Here is a 25493-nt window from a genome sequence, read left to right on the forward strand (position 1 = left end):
TGTGAGAGCTCAGGGCATTGTGTTTTCTATATGGGAGGTCTAGGTTCTGAAATTCACTTCTGCCTTTGATCAAAAAAAAATTAGGGCACCTCGCAGTGTCCATGTTCACTCAGGCCTTTCTTAAGTAAGTGAGATGCACTGACAGTTAAATATTTGTTATTTCTATTGTGCAGTGTTTCTTTAATTGAAAAGAGCAGATGTGCCTAATGACTATCAACAGTACATATTTTATATATCATAAATAAGCCAGTTCTTCATTCTGTACTATTCCTATTCTATTTCTTTTATAGAAAATAAACCTATTCTTCAGCTATTTGTACATAGTAACCCTAGTATGCTTATTCCTGTGACTTCTCAGGCATAGGAAAGATGTGCTTATTAAAACACAAATATATTTGTTAACAAAGAGAATAAAGAAATAGCCAAGTAAAAGCAATTGTATATAGCTATGCTTTCAAGTTTTTATTGGTATGAAAGGAGGCAGTAAGTGAGACTTTGCATGTATGTAAGGAAAACAAACATACATAAAACCTTTTAAAATGTTGAAAAAATATCTGCTACTTTCTAGAAATAGTGTACAATGATGTTAAACTAAATTTTAATATTAGAAACTTATTTTAGACAAATGTAGAGTACCAATGGAATCCAACTTACGGCTTTACCATAAAAAAGATGATGATGATGAAGAACTCTTGCTTGCAAATGTAGAGGCATTAAGGAATCAACTGAGGAAAACCGAGAGAAATCTACAAAATCTAGGGGAAGAGCTTTCCAGGTATGTGTGTATTTAAAAGCAAGAAGAGAACTAGGCCTTAAGTCAGGGACGGGCAAACTTTTTGGCTTGAGGGCCGCATCGGGTTTCGTAAATTGTATGGAGGGCTGGTTGGGGAGGGGGTCGTGGCCTGGCCCCCACCTCCTATCTGCCCACCCTAGGACTCCTGCCCCATCCAACCACCCTGTTCCCTGATGGCTCCTCTGGGACCCCAGCCCCATCCACACACCCCCGTTCCCTGTCCCCTGACCGTCCCCAGACCCCCGCCGCCCCATCCAACCCCTCCTCTCATTCCTGACGGCCCCCCGCGGGACCCCTTCCCCATCCAACCACCCCTTCTCCCTGTCCCCTGACTGCCTCCGGAACCCCTGTCCCTGACTGCCCCCTCATCCAACCACCCCTCCTTCCTGACTGCCCCCCGGGACCCCTGCCCCCGTTTCCCCCCCGACCACCATCCACACCCCTGCCCCCTGACCACCACCCCTTACTGCGCTGCCTGGAGCACCGGTGGCTGGCGGCGCTACAGCCGCGCCGCCCGGCTGGAGCCGGGCCACACCACCGCCACCTCAGCCTCCACCACGCAGCACAGAGGACCGGGTCAGGCCGGGCTCTGCAGCTGCGCTGCCCCAGGAGCTCACAGCTCCGCTGCCCAGAGCATTGCGCCGGCGGCGGAGTGAGTGAGCTGAGGCTGTGGACAAGGGGGAACAGCAGGGGAGGGACCGGGGGCGAGCCTCCCGGGCCAGGAGCTTGGGGGCTGGGCAGGACGGTCCCGCGGGCTGGATGTGGCCCGTGGGCCGTAGTTTGCCCACCCCTGCCTTAAGTCTTTCCAGTTGTTTAAATCTATATTATTCACTATATTATTATAACTCATTGTCTTTATTTGTGTTTCTGGTATATTTGGTAAAAACACTACTGGAGGGGGAATGCTTATTATTGTTTTGTATCCTAGTACTAGTTCGAGTGAGCAATCTGTCCACAGCTCTCATTTCAATGAGTTTGTCGGACTAACACTGGAAGATCTTGTTGAGCCGAGTTGCACTGAATTTCAAAATTATTTCGCTCATAAGAGTGCTGGTAAAATGTCCCACCAGAGCAGGGATTCTCAAAGAAAATCCCAAACCAAGGTATTTATTTATTTATATTTGTTGCAATGTTTGTTTTACACACTTGTGATTATGAACGTTTGACTTTATCCTTTCATTTGTAGGCTTCTCAGCTAATATATAGTAAGCACTGGGGAGCTAGGCATGGTAACATATTATTTCTATGACTTAAGTAAGATTGGCCTACAAAGATGCATTGTTGATATACATATATTTTTTACCTCAAGTCTTACCCAGTGTCCACTCCTTTTAATAAAAGTATGGAACAAGAAAATGAGCATCTTAGAGAGAAGCTGAACACACTTCGAGATCAAAATGCATCTTTGACTTCCCAGAACCACTGTCTAATGAATAAAATTGAAACTATCAACTTTGAACTGACTCAGTCAAAAACAAGAGTAAGTATCGTAGAAAGATTACTTCTGAGGAAATTCTGCACCAAAAAATTAAAAATTGTGTATGATATTTTAAAATTCTGCAAATTTTATTTGTCAAATAAAAGTGGCTCCAGCATGGCAGTGGGGAGCACAGGCCACTGGCTGCACTGAGGTGGGAGATCACCCTGAACCCTCCACCTCCCCCAGTACAGGGACTCGGCAGTGAGGCTGCACCTGATACAGCACAAGGGCTGGACCTGCCCCAGAAACACCTTGGGGCTCTGTGCCAGGTGTGGGTGGGCAGGCTCAGCCCATCAGGATTCAAGTGTGGAGGGGCTTAGTGTGGGGGGGATCCAGGTGTGGGGTGAGAGGTTTCTATGCGGGGCAATCTGGGTGCGGGTGGCTCAGTGGGAGATTTGGATGCACAGGGGCTCACTGGTAGGTTCCGGGTGCAGGGGCAATGGGACTCTGCAGGGGATCCAGGTGAAGGTGGTTGGGGCTCAGCTGGGGGGTCGGTGTGGAGAGATGGGGCTTGGTGTGGGGGGCTCTGTGGGAGGATCCGGATACTGGGGGAGTGTGGCTTGATAGGGTGGGGGTCCAGGTGCAGCTGGTTGGGGATCAGTCGGGTGGGGGTCTGGGTGTGGAGGGTTTGTCAGAGGAGTCCAGGTGTAGGGGGGTAGGGTTTGTCAGGATGAGGGTTCGATGGGTCTGCTTAAGGGGGGAGCCTCATCTGCCTGCTGAGGAGATGCTGCATGCTGGGCTCCCACTTCCCCCCCATGATTCCCCTATCCCCTTTTCTTCTCCACCCCCCTGCCCTCGCTCCCATATTCCCTTCCTTCTGCTCTATTCCACCCTCTCTTCCTTCCCCACTGCCTCTCCCCCTCACCCCAACCTCCATTCCCTCACTTCCTCCAGTCCCGCTTACCTGGCCCCACCGTGGGCACTCACTGTTGCACAGAAAACAGGGAGACGCCCAGCACGCAGAAGGGGAGCACGACTGGCACTAGGAACCAGGAGTTGGCGTTCAGCCGCAGAGTCTGGAGCGGAGAGGCATCCTCCTTCAGCTGGGCAGCTCTGCACTTGCAGAAATGGGGGGGGGGGCAGTGGCACACAACCCTGTGTGGGCCCCCCCATTCCCCCCCCCAAAAGACTGTGCCTATGGTTGTCCCCCATATCCCCCGCATGCGGCTTCCCGGCTGTTTTCTGCAGGGAAGCACAGGAATGGGGGGGGGGGGGGGAGAGGGAGGGGGTTGCGGATTTTCTGCAGGCACCTAGTCACGTAGAATCCCTCCAGGAGTAAAGGATGAATATGTGGTCTCTAGCAACACAAAATATCTTAGAAAAATAAATCCCTGGTAACTGTATTGTAGTTTTGAGTAGAATATGTCTGTTCACCTTGGATTAGTCTATTTAAAATCTATAAATACTCAATCATATTATTATTCTTATTTTTAATTATTATTTATTTGTATAGTAGTAGCACCTAGGAACCCTAGTCATGTACCCATTGTTCTAAGTGCTGTACAAACAGAACAAAATGATACTCTGCCCCTAAAAGCTTACAATCTAAGTATAGTAATAAAGATGCCCTGTAACCTATACAAGAAGTAACTTGGTAAATTTTTTAGCATTATACATAAATATATATATTCAGTACATCTGCCTGAGATAAATTGGGCTCCTGTATACATATTAACAATGAGAACTGAAGAAGTCTGGTCTTATTTCCAAATAAAGAGCAATATGTCTGATATGTAGAGAAAGTGAAGATGAGTTATGAGGGCATATTGCAAACTATGGAGAGAGGTAGACTGTTAATATAATTTACACATGTATTTTAAAAATACAGGTACTTGAATTAAAGAAATATTGTTTTGCTTGTTTTTAGTTTACACAGAATCTTACTAAAATCTTTGCAAACTACAGCACTGCAGGAATAGCGTGAAACGCAGTTACTGAGAAGTAAGCCACTCTATTGTGTGCATGTTGGTCTGCAGAATAAAGATTATAGTATATTATAATTTGCAACAGTGTTTCTCAGACTCCATCCAGAGGACAAGTGATGTTGGAGAAAAAACAAAGAAGAGATAACAGCTAGTGGGGGTGAGAGGGCAAAGAACAAACTCCCGTACAAGCCAGAAAAATGAGTAAAAATGGAGGAATATTAATTTTTGGAGGAAAAAATTGAGACAACTGTAAACAAATTCTTTTTTAACATACCAAAACAGAGTGGAATGATACCTATGACGCTGGCAATGTGCCAACCCAAAGGGAAAGCTTGACGTCAGTGAATGTGGTGTGGAAACGTCCTGGCAATTTCTATAGCAGGGTTAGGCAGACAAGGTCATTCAATTATGCAACAGACCTTTTGGCACAATTCATTTTAGGGTATGTTTGCAAATTTTAATGAAGTCCCAAATATGTTTATATTTCAGATCTCTTTTCTTGAATCAGCTCTAGGTACCCATTCAGTCAGTATTCCTATGTTAGAAGAACAGATTGCAAATTTGGAAGCAGAAGTTGCAGCTCAAGATAAAGTCCTGAGGTAATAAATGTACTTTTCCCCTCCCTTATAAACCTTTTGGTCTACTTGTTTAATTCACAGTTTTTCCCAGGAACGGGAAATACGGATTGCTTCTAAATCTAGTGCTTTTCATCAGAACTATTACGAAGTTTTGAAATCTGTCCTTGAGAAGTTGCCGATTATGTGTGTTATATTGGTGTTTTATATTAGTGTATGTAAGATATGATGATAATGTGTTCTAAGAATTAAAGTAATTGATGAAGATTTGGTAAACTAAAGAATTCTAAAATAAATAACTAGTTTATAACATGGGGTAAACATAAATGATTATATATACATTGCAGAAATATAGACATTTGTACCCATTGTACAACGAGCAAACTTTTTGTCTTCTCAAATATATCCACTTACTACACTAGAATCAATCATGGCTGTCCAAATAAAGCTTACCCCCAAAAGTTGTCTGTCACTAAAGCTGACAGCCATACACCAGTCCACACGTTGACTTACATGCTTCATTTGCTTAGTTATACTGTAAGAGCTTGATCTCCCCACCAAAACAGAATTATCATTGTCTGTGTAAGTAGCATTTGATTTAGCCCTTTTGGACACACGTGTAATCTTCAAGACCATAGAATACTTTAAAAAACAAACAAAATTTCTCCTGGCAAACAAATACGAAAAGTACTCCACTTTCGCAATAATATTTTCATCTTGTCATCCACGTGAAACAGACCTGCTTAAGCAGAGAGATACACAGCTGCTCTGTTATGGAAGCAAGTTGAAACACTTTCTTCGCAAATATATTTTACATTAGTTAAAAAGACCCACAGATATATAAAACAATGTAATGATTCATGATAGAGCACTAAGATCTCCTTTGCACTTAGGGTGGCAGGAATAGCACAAGAATACACTCAGTCCTCTGTCCCCTGCATTGCTAAGGATAAAACAGATATTCCACTGGTCACTACTATGTACCTCTATAATGATTATATACAAATGAAGGCAGTGTCTTATAAATAGATTTGGAAGGATCCGATTTTTATCGATAAATGTTGGTAAACATCAATTTCACTATACACACACAAACTACCAAAAAAATATTTCCATAGATGATGATTGAAATTTACTGATAGGCAAAGTAAGAAAAATGTTGCTTGAGAACTTAGAGTCAAAATCCAGTGATTTAGACATTTGAATTAGGCTTGTTAGAAATGGACTAGCAAATGAATAGTAAAAACAGGTATGATTTGTTGAGTTAAGGATATTTGACATGTGACGTTGACAGTTTGTGTGTTAATGGTTTATAAAACTTTAACTTTTGAATCTCAATGTCTTCTGTCGTTAAATAATTGTCTGAGCTCCTCCATGTAATTTTCTGCAACTGTGAAAATTTAAATAAATAAAAATCTAAGAAAGTGCTTAAATATTTATATTATCCCTCAAAATTATAATCAAATATTGAATTCTGCCAAGCCTGCTTATAAATTCTGACTCTGAATTTTGTGTAAGGTGACTTTCCTGATTTATTATTTTATTATATATTTGTATTGTGGTGGCACCCAGAGTCCTGGACCAGGGTAGGGCCCCACTGTGCTGGATGCTGTACAAACAGATAGTAAACAAAAATTCCTACCCCATATTGATTAAAATGTCAATACACAGTTTAATAAGGATGAAAATAGGCAAAACTTGCTTTACAAAATAAGTAACTTTATTAATTTTAATATCTTTAATTGGTTTAGTCCTTATTGTATTAGCTCAAATACAGGATTGTCTCTTTCTTTGGATAGAGGCTGGCAAAATGATTTCCCATATATCAGACTAGCTAGTCCTCCTATTGAACTTCATATATGGAAAAGAAAAAAAATGCTATTTGATCTCTATCCACCAAACCAAATGCTTCTGATATAAAAAGCTCCCTGCTAATTTAAAAAAAAGTTGTGGTCTAATAATTCTTAATTTCTTTTTCTAGAGATGCAGAAGATAAATTAGAGCAAAGCCAGAAAATGGTGGTAGAAAAAGAACACATTTTGCAAAGGTTTAAAGAAGAATATAAAAAATTGAAAACGGATTTAATTGAACGAAGCAAGCAAGGGAAGAGGTGATTATATAATTAAAAACAAACCTTTTTTAGTAGAAAATATTTTACTAATGAGTGACAAAGAGTCCTGTGACACCTTATAGACTAACAGAAGTATTGGAGCATGCGTCTGAGGAAGTGGGCATTCACCCACGAAAGCTCATGCTCCAATACTTCTGTTAGGGTACGTCTATACTACCCCCCGGATCGGCGGGTAGTGTTCGATGGATCGGGGATCGATTTATCGCGTCTCGCCTAGACACGATAAATCGATCCCTGAATTGATGCCTGTACTCCACCTCGGCAGGAGGAGTAAGCGGAGTCGACGGGGGAGCCGCGGCAGTCGACTCGCTGCCATGAGGACGGCCAGGTAAGTCGAACTAAGATACTTTGACTTCAGCGACGCGAATAGCGTCGCTGAAGTTGCGTGCCTTAGTTCGACCCCCCCCCGCTAGTGTAGCCCAGGCCTTAGTCTATAAGGTGCCACAGGACTCTTTTAGCTTTTTACAGATCTAGACTAACATGGCTACCCTCTGATACTTTACTAATGAGTAAATACCTCTCTCCCATTATTGAATATTATTTTGTGCCACCGAGTTGTCTTTTCTTTATGGGTGTGCCACCGAGTTGTCTTTTCTTTATGGGTGTATTGTAAAAAAAAAAAAAGGGGAGGAAAAGTTTGTTTAAAGGTGACCTGCAAGATTGTTTTAAAAAATTGGAGCGGTGTCCTTTTTTATTTATTTATTTATTTATTTATTTATTTATTTATTTTTGATCCTGGCAATATCCAATGATCCCTGTTCCAGTATCACACATTAAAATACACCTTTATTTGGCTGTGATAGGTTAGCTAAATAAACCTTTTTTCCCCTCCCTGTACATATAAAAATAAACCAAACCCTGATGATGCAATGCTAAGGTTGAGATTTGAAATGCATGTTCAAAGTCTTTTTTTGCTACAATAATATTAACTCATCCACTGCACTTCTATGGAAGCATAAATGTAAAAACATAGGCCCTGAGCTTGCAGAGACTTATGCATCTGCTTAACTTTACACACTCAGAGTAGTCCCAGTGAAGTCATTAGGACTACTCACAATGCATAAAGTTATTTACATATGTAAATCTTTGCCAGATTGGGATCATAAAGAGTAATCAAAAATACCACTTAAGTGTAATGTGACAGTCAGTCTTGCTGTGGGTATAATATCTTTTGAATTTCCAGAGGTTTGGAAGCATCTCTCAGGCTTAACAGTGCAGTAATAGTATTTTGGTTTTTAAAGACAAAAGAGAGGAAGAAATAAAACAGGTAGGCACTAATCTGTTTATATAATTGCACGTTCACAATCAAAGATGTATTTGAATTTAATGTAGTGGATGCCAACTGGACCCAGGAGAGGGCTTGAGAGGGTTCAGCTGTGATTTTGCTTTTAAATTCATAGCCTTATTATTGCTTGGATGTAGCTTATTTAAAAAAAAAAGGCACATCTGCAAATATTTTAAATATGAAGCAGTAATTCATATGATAAGTTAAAGTCCATTTTATTTAAAAAGTTGTATCTAAAACAACTGGAAAGTTGAAAGGCAGGTCAGTTACCCTATGTTATTAATTTATTCTTTGTACTTCAAGTTTGCGTAATTTGGGGAGATAGTTATACCACTTTTGTACCAGTATTTAAAAATATGGCACTTTTTTGTAGAGCTGAACAGCAAAGAAATGAGGCTCTGTTTAATGCTGAAGAGCTGACGAAAGCTTTTAAAAAGTACAGAGAGAAAATAACTGAAAAACTTGAAAAGGTAAGACTTGATTATCTATAGTTTTTGGCCACACAATTAGGATTTAAAATGGAAACTGGAATCCATTTGATCATATCTAAATGCTAAATGTCAACAGTCTTGGTTCTATTATATTAGAAATGGGGTAGAAGGAAGCTACTGTACCTTATTTTTACTTATTCACACACTTCAGAAATGTTGGCTAAAACATATTTGTAGCCAGCCCCACATTCGAAGTGTTAGCAGAAGAAATCTTTATTTATACTTTTTTAATCACAAAGGCTTCTTAAGTGAATTTGCTGCATCACTGTACCCATGGTAGAGACAGATGATTAGAATAGATATTCTGTGCCATGGCTACAATGGGAAAACAACTCTCATAAGCAGCATTAACAGTATATAGGGAGGTTTGGGGAAAAATTAAGTATTGTTGCCCCTTTTGACCCAAGTGACTAGCAAAGTTTGGGGCCCTGTGGATTGTTCCAGTTGGGTGGAGAAATTGACAATGGTCTGGTGCCTTTGATGTAATCTTGTTTATTTACAAAGAATGTCCAAAGTCCTGTTTCTCTCAACACCGGAGGAACAAAATAAATGAGATGGCTTCTTTGCTCATAGCACCAGACTCTTTCAGACAGCTTGTTCAGGCTGTCTGTGTCTGGATTTCTTTCTGCTTCTCTCTGTGGTCCTTCAGTTTGACCTGTGTGTGTGTGTGTGTGTGTCCGTGTGTCCCTTCCCCCCCCCCCCCATCCCCTTAGTCAGAGACTATATGGAGCCCTTCATTCACTACGTTCGCTTACTGTGTGGGCTCACGTACCCCCTTTGTCTTAGTTGGAGCTTCATAGCTGTCTTTCACAGGTATCTTAAATGAGGGGTGGCTGTCACAACAATTCAGATGAGGTTTAAACCATCAGCAACCGTATCCTACAAATATATTATCACACAAAACTCATCTTTTCTCCTTTTAGCTATAAAATAAGTTCTGAACTCTTGCAATCAAGCTTTTTCTTTTTGTTTCAAGAATATGCCTTGAAAATTCTAAGGAGATCAGTGCAAAATTAGGATGAAGGGAAACCTAGGCTTGACTAATCCATCCCATGCCTCCAACAGGAATACCTACTTATTCATTATATAGCTTCCATAGATAGATAGATTATATGTCCACGGTGTGTTTTAAATTAAAAAATAGTAAGTATGGCCATCTTGCTAGGTAGTCTATTCCTCATGTGGTATCTGCTGGCTGAAAACCCCTTTTATCTGACATGTAAACAAAACTATCTTATTCACGTTCCCTCCATTCTCGTAGCTGGGAGTACTAAATTAGGGTAGCCACTTTTTAGTCCCTCCTGGTTGTCTATAAATCATCCAGAGGAACCCATGCTGGGAGCAAAGTTGGGGAGAAATTGAGCAAGCACTGTTTTTCCCAGTTTTATTTTTCACAGCTATTACGGTGTAAGTCTGTAACTTTTTCTCTTGGGTAGGAAAAAGAGTCAAGGAATCACATAAGCCTTCAGCAGTTGCCCCGGAAGGTGAATTTGCCACTGGTTAAGCTTCTTTGGTCATGGAGATTGGCAAGACTGTACTGCATACCTTGACATCACTGCTGACCAAAAGTAGGCCCTAAAATACCAAAGAGATTCTTACCTTTTATTCTTGTTAACTAAAGAAAAAGCTTTTTCCCTGCTCTCCCATGCCTCAGAACAGCAGTCAGTATGGTTACCTTTCTGTGTACTATAAAGGAAGTGAGATAGTAGCAATCTTTGCAATATAAAGCAACTTAATTTGTTTATTCTTTGTCAGAATACTCTTTGACTATTTGCAGCTTAAATAATTGTTTTCATCATTATACAACAACATGTTTTTAAGGTTCAAGCTGAAGAAGAAACTTTAGAGAAAAATCTAATTAATTGTGTAAAAGAAAAAGAAAAGTTGCATGAAAAATGTGTTGCCTATAGAAATGAACTTGAAATCACAAAGGAACAATTAAGGTAAAAGTGTTTTTTCTTTTTTTTTTTAATTTATATATCTTGTTCCTGGATTTCTCTATCTTCAGAATAGTTACAGTGGCATTGGCATATCTCTCAGCACCCTGACAACATTTCAGCCTTTAACTGGAGGGACCAATCCTAAGAACGAGAGGATAATTTAGTCTCCATGTTGTTTTAGTCCTTAGTTTCTCTGCTTTTGACACTGAGAAAAGGCTACTAAGAAGTTAGTCTCTTTTAGACTCCCAGATGAACCAAGATAATTAATCAATTTTTGTGGGGGCTGCCTTTCTGCCAGTATATCTGATAGCCAAAGTCCTACCAAAACTCCAACCTCCTAGAGTTTTTGTTGAACTAGCCTTTAGATTGTATATATTTGTTTGTTTGTTTGTTTTTGTAGACAATTAAAGGATGAGAACCGTAGTGCAAAAGAAGAGATGAGGAGTCTAGAGGCAAAAAACACTGAAATTGTGTCACAGCTAACACAGTCTGAACAGAAGATCCTGAAGCTTGAGAGTGAACTTAATGACAAAGTAGTAGTACTTAAAGAGAAAAATGCCCTAGTAAGTGAAAATGCAGAGCTAAAAGCACTTATTGCACAGCAAAATGATCGCCTAAAATTATGTCATCAAGAAATTGAGGATTCAAGAGAAGAACTGAGCACCTTGGAAACTATTATCTCCCAGTTGTCGCTAGGTACATCTAAAGAGGTACAATAATTGATACATCATAATAAATTTCGCACCGTGTAGAATCCTAACCAGGTACTATCTGGAAATGTTGCTTAGCTTATTAGTATACGGGTCTGTCTCATCTTATGCGGGGGTTCCGTTCCGCGGTTAGCACGTAAAGCGAAAACCGCGTATAGCCAAAACCCCATTGAGTTCAATGGCAGGCGGAATTGCCCGCACTACAGGTACAGTATTAAAATTGTTATTTTTCTTTTTGCCGACCGCGTAAAGCTGAAATCGCGCATGTTAAATGCGCGTAAGATGCGACAGACCTGTACTGTTTTTGCTGCTTCCAAAATGCACTGGTGAAGATACAGTAATGTTTAATTAAACATTTTACTTTATCTGAATCAAGAACGTGTGTGTGTGTGTGTGTATGAACTCTCAAGAATGTAAAAACTGCAGTACTGGAGCAGATTAATAAATGTTCATCTAATTTTGTACCCTGCCTCCCTCTGTGGCCTGCATTGATTCTTCAGAGGCAGACTTACTTTCCAAAACACCACTAAGTAATACAGTGTGATACTGGGGCTCCTGTCTGTTGAACAGCATGAGGTTTACCAGATGGTGAAGGTACAACCTCTGTAATAGTCTCAGCAGGGGGCATGGAGCAGTGAGAGCAAGGGAGAGACTTGCCGACAGAGCTTGTAGCTACATTTTCTGAATGGCAAACTTCTGGTGTCTGTGCCTTATTATGGCGGGACAGCTTGCGTGCTCTAACAATCCTCCGCATATGTGTCGGCGGGGACTTTTTGCTCCTGGTAGGTTCAACCATGCTGGATTGGTCTGTGGGGGTGGAGCCAGACAAAACAGACACCCTGGTCCTCCGGGTTGGGTGTTAGGCACAGGGCTAACAACCCTGTCCCACAAAAAAACAAAATGTTATGGAAACAGCGATGGAGAAATTGAATATTACTGTGTATGATGGCCTTCAGGAATCAATGACCCGTATGACTGCCGGTGGTGAAAGCCAAAAGGAAGCTACTGGCATGAAGACTGAAGTGCTCAACACCAAAACAAAAACCAAACTTGATTTTTGGAACTTATGGACAATGTATGAAATAGGGAAGCTAGCTCAGGTCACCGCAGAGATGAGATGCTACAGCTTACACATTTTGGGTATCAGCGAGAGCAGATGGATGGGATCAGGAAGATTAACAACAGCCTCGGGAGAAACTTTGCTGTATTCTGGATGGGATGATGGACAACACCATGGGAGTGTAGCATTCCCTGCTTGAATGGAAGTCCATCAGCAGCAGACTTATGAGAGCCAGACTGAAAGGGAAACACAATAATATATCCCTGATTCAGTGCTATGCTCCAACAAATGACAGTGATGAAGAAGTAAAGGACAAATTCTAACTTGCATTACAGGTGGAGTTAGAGAGAGTACCACGCCATGACCTAACTATCGTCAAGGGAGACCTGAATGCCGAGGTTGGTAAGGACAACACAAACAACGACAGAGCAATGGGAAGACATGGGTATGACACCATGAATGAAAACTGAGAGAGGCTTGTTGATTTCTGTAATATGAATAACCTAGACATCAGCGAAACTCATTTCAACATCGTGAAATTCACAAGCTGACATGGTGTTCTCCAAATGGCAGAGATAAGAACCAGATTGACCATATGATGATAAATGGTGACACTCACTGACAGATGTGAAAGTGAGAAGGGGTGCAGATGTTGGTAGTGACCACCACCTTGTGATAGCCTCCATCAAGCCAAAACTGAGAAGTGTGGGCCCACCAAACAAGGGACATAAATGTTATGACATTGACAAGTTAAAGTCCCCTGAAATGCAGAAAGCCTTCGTTCTGCAGTTAAACAACAGGTTTCAGGCACTTGCAGACCTTGATGAAAAGGAGGGGAATACAGATGAGACGATCAACAAGAAGTGGGATAAAGTAACAGCAATTTATAAACAGCAGTGAAGCCTGTCTAGGCAGAAGGAAGGAGTGGATTACACCCAGCACGTGGAATGCCATAGAAACCAGACGAGCCCTGAAGAAAAAAGTTTTAGACACAAAATCCCAGAAGCTAAAGGACAGATACCGCGAGCAATATAGCAAGGCACACTGGGAGGTCAAATGCCTTGTGAGAGCGGACAAACGGCATTATATTGATAATCTGGCAACACAAGCAGAGGATGCACCTGCTTGTGGTGAACAAGGAACCGTCTATAAAATGATGTGGCTTATTAGTGGTAAATGGCAGACACCAACAAACGCTCTCTTCAGGGACAAACAAGGCCACATACTAACAACAGAAAAAGAACTAGAAATGCACTGGACTGAGCATTTAAAAGAATTGCTGAACAGGGAGCCACCTAAAGAGGAAGCAAACATTCAAGAGGCAGAAGAAGATCTTGATATCAGCACAGACACCCCAACTAAGGAAGAGATCATTCAAGCCATCAAATCCTTAAAAAATGAGAGCGCTCCTGGCAAGGGTAATTTGAATGCAGAATTGTTCAAGGTAAATCCTGAGTTAGCAGCATCTATCCTGGCCCCTCTATTTACATCAGTCTGGGAAAGGGAAAAAGTGTCGGATAAGTGGACCAATGGGGTTATAGTGAAGACACCAAAGAAAGGAACGATCAGTGATTGTAATAACTGGCGTGGTATCACATTTTTATCTGTGCCAAGCAAAGTATTGTGTAAGATCATAGTCCAGCATATATCAGAGGCAATTGATAGCGTTCTCAGAAAAGAGCAAGCTAGTTTTCAGAAAGGACGTGGATGCACAGACCAGATCTTCACTCGATGAAAAATAATTGAACAATGCTTAGAATGGCAACGGCAACTCTGCATACATTTCATTGACTTTGAGAAGTCTTTCAATAGCATTCACAGGACCAGCCTATGGTGCATTCTGCAGGCATATGGAATCCCTCTCCATATAATCAACATAATTAAAAGCTTTTATTTCAATTTTACATGTGTTGATCACAGTGAGCTCAGTTTTGAAGTCAAAACAGGAGTATGTCAGGGGTGTGTCATGTCTGCAATCCTTCTCAACATTGCCGTCGACTGGGTAATGCAGCGTACAACAGAAGACGTGCCAAGAGGCATTAAATGGATACCCTTCTAATCCCTTGAAGACCTGGACTTCGCAGATGATCTCGCTCTACGATCACATACCCAACACCATATACAAGAAAAAACAACTCGACTCAGCGCATTCTGACAGCAAATTGGGCTGAAAATCAACCACAATAAGACAGATATCATGACCTTTAATATTGCCTCACCATCACCAATATGGATGTTCTCACCAATTTAGAAACATTCACATGCTTGGGCAGCACCATCAGCCAGGATGGTGGAACAAGCCAGGACATCCGGAACAAAATCAGTAAAGCCAGGAACACCTTCAGGAGCTTAAATACAGTCTGGAAATCATCCAAATACAACACCAAAATCAAACTCCAGATTTATCAGAGCTGCGTACTTTCAACATTACTTTATAGTGCAGAATGCTGGGGAATGAGACAGTATGACATGTCCAAAGTCCTCCATATCTTTTGGTCGAGAACAATCTCAAACCAGGATCTATTGACACAGTGCAGCCAAAAGGATCTGAGCACTATCATTTCCAGGAGGCGTTGGAGATGGATTGGCCATGTGCTGCAGATGGAAACTGATTCCATCACCAGAGTAGCAATAAGATGGACACCTGAAGGCAAGTGAAAACTAGGTTGCCCGAAAACAACATGGTGAAGAGCCGTGGAAGCTGAGCTGAAAAACCTGGGGCACAGCTGGTGAATCATTGAAAGACTTGCCAGAAACACACAGGAGTGGAGGAGCTTTGTCGCTGCCCTAAACGCCAGAGGCATAATGGGAACATGATGATGATGAAACTTCATATGGGTCATAATATGAAGTCCATCGAACTGGGACTTGCACTTGTGAACTTTATCGGGTCTGCAAGAAATTTGGTGGGTAGAGCATGGTTGGGAAGGAGTCGCAAAGAAATCCAAGATCAGGTGCTGTATGGAGGGTAACTTTGATGAGCAGAGCTAGGGAGGTGGACTGGGTAGCAGGGCCAGAGAGGCAGCATTGGAGAGCAGGAGTACATGGTGGATGTTGATCTCTCCATCTGCTTTTCGTTCCATAAATGTACAGGGTTATTAGGAAAGTTGAATAACATTGTTTGTAATTTTTGAAGCTCCAAAGTGGGCTCTCAGAAATGTTGTAATCATGCCAATTTCAAACTGAGTGGATTTTAATCGATTTTCCCCGCCCTCCCTTCCCCGCCCCTCCAGGAAAGTTAGTAATTATTTTATCCAAATAATTTAATAGAAAATTCTGATGTCCTCTCAACTGTAATTGAAAAATTGGGAGATGAAATTCACTCATTGAAATAAAGCAGAATTAACGTTCCTTTAAGTGAAAAGTTCAAAACAAGCTGGCAGGAGAGAGATCACTTGATCATTACCTGTTAGGTTCACTCCCTCTGGGGCACCTGGCATTGGCCACTGTCGGTAGACAGGATACTGGGCTAGATGGACCTTTGGTCTGACCCAGTACGGCTGTTCTTATGTTCTTAGGCTCAGCTTTGGAGTCATTACTGATACTTCATAAGTGTGATATTTAATGGCTAAAATTTTCAAATTTGAGTGTCTAAATTTAAATTTAGGCATCTAAAAGTATATGACCTGAGTTTCAACGTGCCCATTGCCCACAGCTCCATTTGATGGGACCTCTGATGCTTACCCCCTCCAAACGTCACTTTTTTTTTTAGGACTGTATATATAGGTACCCACTCAGGCCAGGATGTTCAAATCTTTGTGCCTTGAAAAACATTCTGCTTGTACAGTATGTGAATTTATCATAGAAAAAGTTGATATTTTCATTAGTTCTTTTTTTCTTAACTTGCAGTTTAAATTGCATCCCTCGAAACGTCAGATGGCCAGTTCCTCTGCAAAGGAAGCTATGTATGCCTCTTGTTGCGAGTCAAACAAATCCCTGATTGCAGACTTAAGGTATATTTTTAAGGGTCCTGAACTCTAGCAAGACTTTAGAATAGTATTTAGGAGGTATTGCTACTGGCAAAGAGAGAAAAATACTTTCCCATAACATTTTATATCTTTTTCTTTGTGCTAGAATCAAACTGGCAATGAAAGAAGCAGAAATTCAAAAGCTTCAGGCAAACCTAACTGTCAGTAAAGTAGCTCAACATCTTTCTAATGATTATGAGGGACAAGAAAGTGGCAGATTACATGGCCTGGAAACAGAACCTGTAAAATTGATTGGAAATCAAACAGGTGAGCATGGTGAAAAATAGTGCACTTAAAAACTATAAAATGCTTTCTGACATAGTCATTTAAAAATGACTGCAGAATGTGAGTTAACATTTTTGTGGGTTTTAATTTTGCTATTTTAATATTTTCTGTAATAAGATAATAGATGTCCTTATGGAGAGCAAGGGTTTAGCTACTTTGGTATTTATCATAGTCTTGAGTCTCAATGTGCATTTTAATTTTTATGTACACCTCTACCCCGATATAACGCGACCTGATATAACACGAATTCGGATATAACGCGGTAAAGCAGCGCTCTGGGGGGCAGGGTTGCGCGCTCCGGCGGGTCAGCGTGTCTGGCTCCGACACGCTACTCTGAGCGGCATGTTAAGGGTGGGAGGGAGGCGGGTGGGCAAGTGGGGTGAGGAGGCGAATGGGGAGGTGAGCGGCAGACAGGAGGGGGGTGAGGTGGCAGGCAGGCGGGAAGATGGCGAGCAGGAGAGCGGCTGTTGGGCGGATGTGGGGAGGCGCACTGGACAGATGGTGAGGAGACTAGCAGGGAGGCAGGCGGGCGGGTAGGTGGGGTGAGGAGGCAAGTGGCAGCCGGGCAGGTGGGAGCGCTGGGCGGACGGTGAGGAGACTAGCGGGGAGACTGATTTGTCCCGGGTCCCGCACCCCTCTAGGGACAGCTCCAACATGCTGCTCTGAGCGGCGTGTTACGGGTGCCGGGCCAGGGCCGAGGGGTTGGATAAGGGGCAGAGGGTCTCGGGGTGTGGTCAGGGGACAAGGAGCCTTCCCTACCAGATCTAACGCGGTTTCACCTATAACGTGGTAAGATTTTTTTGGCTCCCGAGGACCGTGTTATATCGGGGTAGAGGTGTGTGTATGTATGTATTTATTTATTTATTTTAATGGGCTCTCCATGGCTTGCCCTGGCCCCAGACTCAAAATATGTTAAAAATGGAAAACTTAGGTTTCTCCCTTTTCTGGTATGATGAGGTCTCCAGTTATTCATTTTTTCCTTTGTTCTTTTTCTACCGTCATTAGGGCACTTCAGTGCTAGAAAAGTAGGGTTGTAGATTTCTGATTGCCCTCAGTGCTGCACAATAAAGTGACTTCAGGTGTACATTCATAGCAGTGCATTTTGTGCTTTTTCTCCCAAAGCCTAAATGTAACCTCCACAACAGGCATTGACTTCTGAGGGCAAAATTTTCTGAGGTTACTTTTGAGCCCTGGGGCTCATGTGGTAGCTTAATATGCTGCTGTCAAACTACTCCTTGTCTTCATCAGGCATGTCTTTTTACAACTTGATTATCTCTAATTTTAATTGTCATCTATAAATAAAACTTTTTTTTAAAAAAGAAGAGAGAAAATGTCAACAATTGGAGCTCATCAGTAAACAGTTTGAAAAGGAGCGTCGAAGATTCACAAGAGAGATAGAAGAGTTCCGTGCTAAGCTGTCAAAAGCAGAAGAGGAGAATTCTTCTTTAAAGACCAGCATGGCCCAGAGAGCCAGTCAGTTTCAAATTATACAGGAAGAACTACTGGAGAAGGCTGCAAAAACTACTAACTTAGAGCGAGAAGTAAGTTGTTAAGAGGGCTGAAAAGTGTATAATCTTTGATCGCTGAATTAAATGCAATAGTTGACACAATTCCCCTTTTTCGAAAACTTTCCTTGCCATGTTTGTTTTCTGATGCAAGACTATTAGGAGAGAATATGAATTAGTAAATTTATTGGGGGTGCAGGAAAATCTGAAGGTAAAACTCAGACCTTAAAGGTTATAAAGCTGCTGTGTAAATTGCTGCTATTTAGATTGTCAATGTGTGCCCTCTTGTGGTAGGGGTGTGTGTGTGTGTGTGTGAGTGATTGAGAGGGGGGGGGGGGAACCTACTAGTGCAGGGGCGGGCAAACTTTTTGGCCTGAGGGCCACATCGGGTTTCCAAAATTGTATGGAGGGCTGGTTGGGGAGGCTGTGCTGCCCCAAACAGCCAGGCGTGGCCTGGTCCCGCCCCCTATCCAACCCCTCCCCCCCCGCTTACAGCCCCCCCTGGACTCCTGCCCCATCCACCCCCCTCCCCTGTTCCCTTACTTCCCCTGAACCCCCTGCCGCCCCATCCAACCCCTCCTCTGATTCCTGACTGCCCCATCCAACCACCCCTTCTCCCTGACCGCTCCTGGAACCCCTGCCCCTGACTGCCCCCTGCCACCCCTTCCAACCCCCCATCTCCTTCCTGACTGCCTTCCCCCCCGTCCCCCCTGGTACCCATGCCACCATGTTCCCTGCCCCGACCCCTATCCACACCCCTGCCTCCTGACCACCCTCAAACTCCCCCGCCCTCTATCCAACCCCCCCTGCTCCCTGCCCCCTTACCGTGCTGCCTGGAGCGCTGGTGGCTGGTGGCGCTACAGCCGTGCCGCCCAGAGCACCAGGACAGGCAGCTGCGCTACGGTGCAGCTCAGAGAACCGGTTCAGGCAGCAGCTCTGCAGCTGCGCTGCCTTGCCGCATAGAGCATTGCGCCGGTGGCGCGGTGTGCTGAGGCTGCGGGGGAGGAGGAACAGCAGGGAGGGGCTGGGGGTTAGCCTCCCGGGCCAGGAGCTCAGGGGCCGGGCAGGAGGGTCCCGCGGGCCAGATGTGGCCCACGGGCCATAGTTTGCCCACCTCTGTACTAGTGGATACCCAAATGCTGAGTATGTATTTAATGAGAAATATGCTGTATATTTGCCAGAGACCAGAACTATTACTGGATAATCACAAGAGAAATTAAGGCAATGAAAGCTATAACTCACCAATGGCATTAAACTGCATTAGCATTCAAATTCCTAACATGTATATCCAGTTTCAGCATAATTTTGTTTTATAATGGCTGTTTTAATGACCCCAAATATTATAGATGTCTAACATTTGACTCACTGTTGTGGCATAGTAATTTATGGTAAATTGCACACATTGAAGATAAGTTGCCTTAAAATTTCTTTTCTCTGTAACTAATAAAAAGTAATAGTTAATAACAACTCAGTTTTCAAGAAAGCATTCACAAATAATTGAACAAACCTTAAATCAGTTGTCCTACATAATCTTTACCTACCATACTGCTCTTAGCAGGCTGTACTTACAGTACATATGCACCATTATATAAACATCACAGTTAGAAAAATATACACATGCATAGGTCTTTATAATCTTATGTTTAGGAAAGAAAAATAATCTCTTTTAATGGTTTATATTCTGTTTATTTTCAGATAACAAAGAAATCCTCTCAGCTTTCAGTACTTGAAAAGCAGTTGGAAGAAAAGACAGTTGCTTATTCTGCTGCTGCTGCAAGATGTTCTGAGCTGGATCAGGAGCTCATAGTAAGAAATTTTCATTGAGAAGTCATAATTGTGTAAAATCACACAATTTTGGTGGGTTACTATATATTTTTAGTTATTGTGCTGGCATTATACATGTACAAACCAGATAGAGTGCAAGATCTCTTAGTACAGATCACACAATTTTAATAACCCAAATAATCTTGCTTTAAACAGAAGATCCTGGAATTTTTTACCCTTGAACACCCATAAAAATTCTTAAATGGATATAAATAGTTTTCTTTATATTACATATGGAATGAAATCCAGGCCCCACTGAAGTCCATGATGGTTTTGCCAATTACTTCAGTAGGGCCAGAATTTTACTCATATTTTTTAAATCCAAGAAGCAGTCACTTTTGTAAGTATATAGAAATATTTTTTTTAAATTGTCTTTCTACAGTTTTTTGCAGTATAGGAAAATATTTGTCAGTTAGAAATATTTAATGATTGAAAATCCAGCTCTTCCCTGTACAGTTACATTTGAAAAAGAATAACTGTGCAAAGTATTAAAATATTTTAGTTTTTACACTCTTAAGATTGCTCTCTTCACTTCCTTCATATTTAATATTCACTGCGGTAAAATTACTTTATTTTCCTTTCATGGCCTCATGACATTTCTTGTAAGAGTAGGGGTTTGCCTTGGTGTCCTTGGCCAACATTTTCCTTCACTCACTACTGTGTGCTGTCATCTGTGCCAGCTGTCCATCTGACAGCTGCCCCTCCATCTCTGAGATGGCTGCATTTCAGTGGTGCTCCATGTTTACACTGTACTTTGTAGAATGCTTTGAGATTTTACAGGGTGAAAGATGCTATATAAATGTAAAACATTAATATTAAATTCCAATTTTATCTATTGTTCTTATGAGTCTGAGGCTTTCATACTTCCTTATTGCTTACTCAAAAAATAACTCATTACCTGATATCAAAAGATCTATATATTCCGATTAAGGATTTTAAAAAATATTTCCAGGAAAAGAATGGCCAGATTCGCAACTTGGAAGCAAATATCAATGAAGAACATGAGCAAGTAACTATAGCTTTTGAAAAAGCAAAGTTAATTCATCTTGAACAGCACAAAGAGATGGAAAAACAGATTGAAATAGTAAGAGATTATGCACTAATGTGTGTGTCATATATATTTCTAATGTTTTCTATGTAAATTTAATTTCCATATCTTCATTCCTCAGTAATTCTGGGGTTAAAAAGTTCATGGTATCTCCTCCATACACTCCCTCTCTTTAGCATTCAGCATTATAAAGACTGTCCCCTGGAGACTTGTGACTCTCTTCTCTGCCATATAGAAGTGAAAGTCAGACACCTCTATAACACCATCACCCCACTTCTCTGGACCCCAGGAAGACCTCTTCCCCAGGGTCCTTAATGTGGGGAGAAAGTGGAGACTGACTTGAGCATCTCTCCTCTGGCCATGAGGAGAATCCCCAGCCAAAATAATACAGCCCCAGGCAGTATTTTCTTTCCCACTGAGACAGGGTGATCTTTGATAACGTTCCTCCAATTTTTTTAGAAACATTTAATAACTTTCAGATGACCTTTTTTGAAACTGAAACCCTTACTGCTTGCAATCATGGAAGATTTCATGTCATATTTTGCAAAAGTAGATTTGTATGTCTTGTTGTCTTGACCAATTTCAGCATGCAAAGTAACTATATTCTGCCTATGTTCTCTGGTTGCTTTAATCAGTCATGTATTTTTTATACCTGTTCCTAGGTTGTACAGTGTTGCTGATGGCATCAATACGATCATTTTGTGTTCACTCTAGAGGTGACTGCTTTTTGGTGGTAAATGAACCAAATGGAACCATATGTGTAGATGGTTTTTAAATCTCAAAAGAGGCTTGTATAAGAAACTACATTAAAACAATAAATAATGGGGTTTTTTTTGTGTATAGCTTCAGACTCAGCTGGCTATGAAACACCAGCAAATTAATGAGCTAGAGAAGACAATGTCTGTTTTACAAGAAGATATTGTATGTAAACAGCGTCACCTTGAATCATTGGATCGGCTGCTGATAGAAAGCAGAGAGGTAATATTGACTATTAATTCTATCTAATAGCAAACCAAATGTTGATTGACTCGTTTTTAGAGATGAAGGGCCGGGTTCTCTCTTTTTTAATTTTGCTGGGTACAGGAAAGATGGGGTAGACAAAAGTGGGTGGGTTTTTTTGTTTGTTTTTTAAAGCCATCTTTGCCTGCTCCCTAATTCTGGCCTCTGTACCTGTTGCAACCTAGACCAGTCCCAGAGCTGCTCTAAATTGCCCTGACTTTAATGACCCTCCATGGCTTTTATTCCAGCACAGAATAGCACTTGGGTCACATCCTGGCTTGCATCTCAATATGCCACCTCCTCTAGGGACAAGGAAGGAGGCCAGCATAGAGCCTTACATCTGCTCTGTCAGGTGGAGAACTATCCTATAATTAAGGCCATATGTAACTTGCGATGTTGCAGATTCTACAATATTAGGCTTCCATTGCACTTTTGACAGTGGGAGCCTGGCCACTCCGGGGCTGAGAGCAGGAGCCCCTGCTGTCAGCCCAGGGTGGCCGCTGTCAGCCCCAGGCCCCTGCTCTCAGATCTGGGTGGCCAACAGCGGGAGTGCCCACTCTCAGCCGACAATGGAAAATTGCAGAACAGTAATAATGGGCTTTATTATTGCAAATAATAAGGTCCATTATTATTTTTCCGCAATTTTCCGTGGCTTGTCTGCAACTCAGCTGCAATATTTTTGACTATCATCCTGCAATTCAAGTAGGGCCTTACCTATAATGAGAATATTCTGCAGGAGCAGCCTACACTCTCTTTATAGCCGCTTTCTGCCATTGGGGAAGTGTAAAGGGACCACAACGTGACAGAATCAGGGCCAAATTCACTTAGAAGTAAAATGCATGTTAATACAATATAAAGACAAATATTTTTGTCACTAACCAAATATTTTTTCGTTTTCTAGTATGCTGGCTTCCAGTAGTATAACTTTTATATATGCAGTTATATTCACAGCTTGTCTCCTTTGGCAATTAGGAAATGGAAAAGCAAAATACCAAGAAAGAAGAAGCTTTGAAAATGTTGCAAAGCCAATTAACGGAAGAAACAATCAAAGTAAGTATGATTTTTGTTGTTTTTGATTAATACCTTTTTCTTTTTTGAATTGCCGTATTTATGTAGCTCTTTTCCATTCCCTCTGATTGAGACACCTCCAAGTTACTTATAGAGCTCATGTAAATATTCCAAAAGGTGTCATTACCTTCCAGTCCTTCTTTCATCCTTCATTTAAGAATGAACAAACGAAAGAGAAATATTATAGTGAAACCTGCTTTAAGTGACTGCTGTAAGACAAAAATCATTTGCCTGGCTAAGATGCTCTCGTAGTACAAGTGGAGCAGAATTGGAATCACTATATTTGGAGATAGTTTGGGGAGTCTCTACAGACAAGAGAGTGACGAATAAGGGTCTCTTTATTTTTTTTTTTTTTTTCCAGGTTTCACTATAGATGCAATATTTATTTTAGGCTAAATAGTAATTGTAAAAATAAACTGACTTCTTCAAACTCTTTAGCCCGTCTACTTCTCCTACTAGTGTCTGTCTGGCAAGCGTCTTCAATGCAGTACTGACAACAGTAGTTTTGCCAAGCAATGCCATCTTGTGCTGTAATAACATCTGAATTCATAACCTAAGATTGGTTGGGATGAGAAGCCATCCAAGTATCGTCTAGGTCAGGGGTCGGCAACGTTCGGCACGCGGCTCACCAGGGTAAGCACCCTAGCGGGCCGAGCCAGTTTATTTACCTGCTGACGCGGCAGGTTCGGCCGATCACGGCCCCCACTCGCCGCGGTTCGCCGTCCCGGGCCAATGGGGGCGGCGGGAAGCCACAGCCAGCACATCCCTCGGCCCGCGCCGCTTCCCGCCGCCCCCATTGGCCCGGGACGGCGAACCGCGGCGAGTGGGGGGCGCGATCGGCTGAACCTGCTGCGTCAGCAGGTAAATAAACTGGCCCTGCCCGCTAGGGTGCTTACCCTGGCGAGCCGCGTGCCGAACGTTGCCGACCCCTGGTCTAGGTGCTTTAGGAAGTGGCATTGGTGATTCAGTAGGTGGCTTGCTTCCGTCTGAGTTTGTACTGAATCAGTGGGCTGTTATAGTGTTACAGGGTACTGCTGCCAGTGGTGTTTTTCAGGTGAAATATAAAATGAAAGTCCCTGACTACTTCTAATCAGAGATAACTTTTTCCCCCTCCCTTTAATAAAAAAAAAAAAAAAGTGTGTTAACCTCATGGTCTAGTAAAATTCTAGTGTGGAAAACTGCAGACTGCCTATCTAAATTTTCCACTGCTGTTGCAATTTGATATGGAAATCTTCACTTCCTGCCCAACGCTGTTTAATGTTACAATTGCTGAATTTCACCCCAGAGATAGTTGCGCTTCAGTGTATGGGGGGGAGAGGTCCCTAGTTATTGTTGTCTATAAATTGTATATCTAAGTTTGTGATTTCAGGGTGCAAGTCCAAATTGGTAGTAATGTAAATGTAAGATACATTTGTTAAATTGTCATCATCATCATGCTATGCTGTTTTATGTTTACCTTGTCCTTTCCCTCCTGATGAAACTCAGGAGCTGCAGTCTCAATGCAGAAAATAAAAGTGGATCTGCTATTTTGTAATAGCACAATAAAATATTTTGGTTTTAGATATGAATCTACTTTTTTGAGTGTTGACTTGTCATAATTTACATAAGAATGTATCATTCTCAACCTTATGAAGGTATCCCATACATAAAGCTGGAATTTTATAGCCTTTTTATCACTTTCTCTGTAAATGATGCGTAAGTGAATAAATATATATATTTGTATGTCCTTAAACTGTAGCTGATGACGGGTATTGTAATGTCTTTGCATAATTGATAATCTCTTATGACTTAAAAGCATAAATTTTGTAAGTTTTTGTATGAATATTTTTCATTATTTAAACGTTATGTTAAAAGTAAATTTCAGAGAAATTAAAGAATGTTTGTTTTTTTTTAATCCATATTTGTAGTTATATCACACAAAATGGCAGAATTAACAAGCAGGTTTTAATGAATTATTTTAGACTTCTTGACCAATTCTGAACAACTAGTCATTACTTATTTTAAATGGTCTCTTACACCTAACTAGGTCCGACAACTAGAGTCGGCACTAGACATTTGTAAGGAAGAACTTAGATTGTATCTGAGTCAATTAGAAGAAAATAAGGAGTCATTTGAAAAGCAGCTAAAGAAGAAGTCTGAAGAGGTAAACTTTAATTTGTTTTATCAACTTAGTTTTTCTCTGTTACAGAGAAAACTGGTGTTATCCATTATGAAATATTAGAATTTGTGTCTAAAAGAAGGTTATAGTAGGCAAGGAGAGAGGTGAACAAAATTTTAGCAGTAGGGATTGTGAAAAGGGGCAAATTTTTGTGACAGAGGGAGAAGCAATAGGACTTTGAGAGTGAATGTGGTAGGTGAAAAGTAGTAGTATCCAGTATAAGGGAGTTGTTGTTAAAGCCAGAGAAG

General features: G+C 41.5%; 1 protein-coding gene across 1 annotated transcript in view; it reads left to right on the plus strand.

Annotated features, from left to right (window-relative positions):
* CCDC18 (coiled-coil domain containing 18) overlaps positions 1 to 25493 on the plus strand; it is a 77958-nt gene that overhangs the window by 2961 nt on the left and 49504 nt on the right. The window contains exons 2-17 of the mRNA XM_065409080.1: positions 622 to 775; positions 1722 to 1896; positions 2103 to 2273; positions 4688 to 4797; positions 6755 to 6883; positions 8563 to 8659; positions 10502 to 10623; positions 11021 to 11330; positions 16240 to 16343; positions 16465 to 16625; positions 17964 to 18184; positions 19844 to 19954; positions 20925 to 21056; positions 21864 to 21998; positions 22992 to 23069; positions 25114 to 25230. Of these exons, the coding sequence (XP_065265152.1) occupies positions 639 to 775; positions 1722 to 1896; positions 2103 to 2273; positions 4688 to 4797; positions 6755 to 6883; positions 8563 to 8659; positions 10502 to 10623; positions 11021 to 11330; positions 16240 to 16343; positions 16465 to 16625; positions 17964 to 18184; positions 19844 to 19954; positions 20925 to 21056; positions 21864 to 21998; positions 22992 to 23069; positions 25114 to 25230 (2310 nt within the window). The 5' untranslated portion in view covers positions 622 to 638. The remainder of the gene's footprint in view (positions 1 to 621; positions 776 to 1721; positions 1897 to 2102; positions 2274 to 4687; positions 4798 to 6754; positions 6884 to 8562; positions 8660 to 10501; positions 10624 to 11020; positions 11331 to 16239; positions 16344 to 16464; positions 16626 to 17963; positions 18185 to 19843; positions 19955 to 20924; positions 21057 to 21863; positions 21999 to 22991; positions 23070 to 25113; positions 25231 to 25493) is intronic.

This window comes from Emys orbicularis, chromosome 8, assembly GCF_028017835.1.
Source record: "Emys orbicularis isolate rEmyOrb1 chromosome 8, rEmyOrb1.hap1, whole genome shotgun sequence".
NCBI lineage: Eukaryota > Metazoa > Chordata > Testudines > Emydidae > Emys > Emys orbicularis.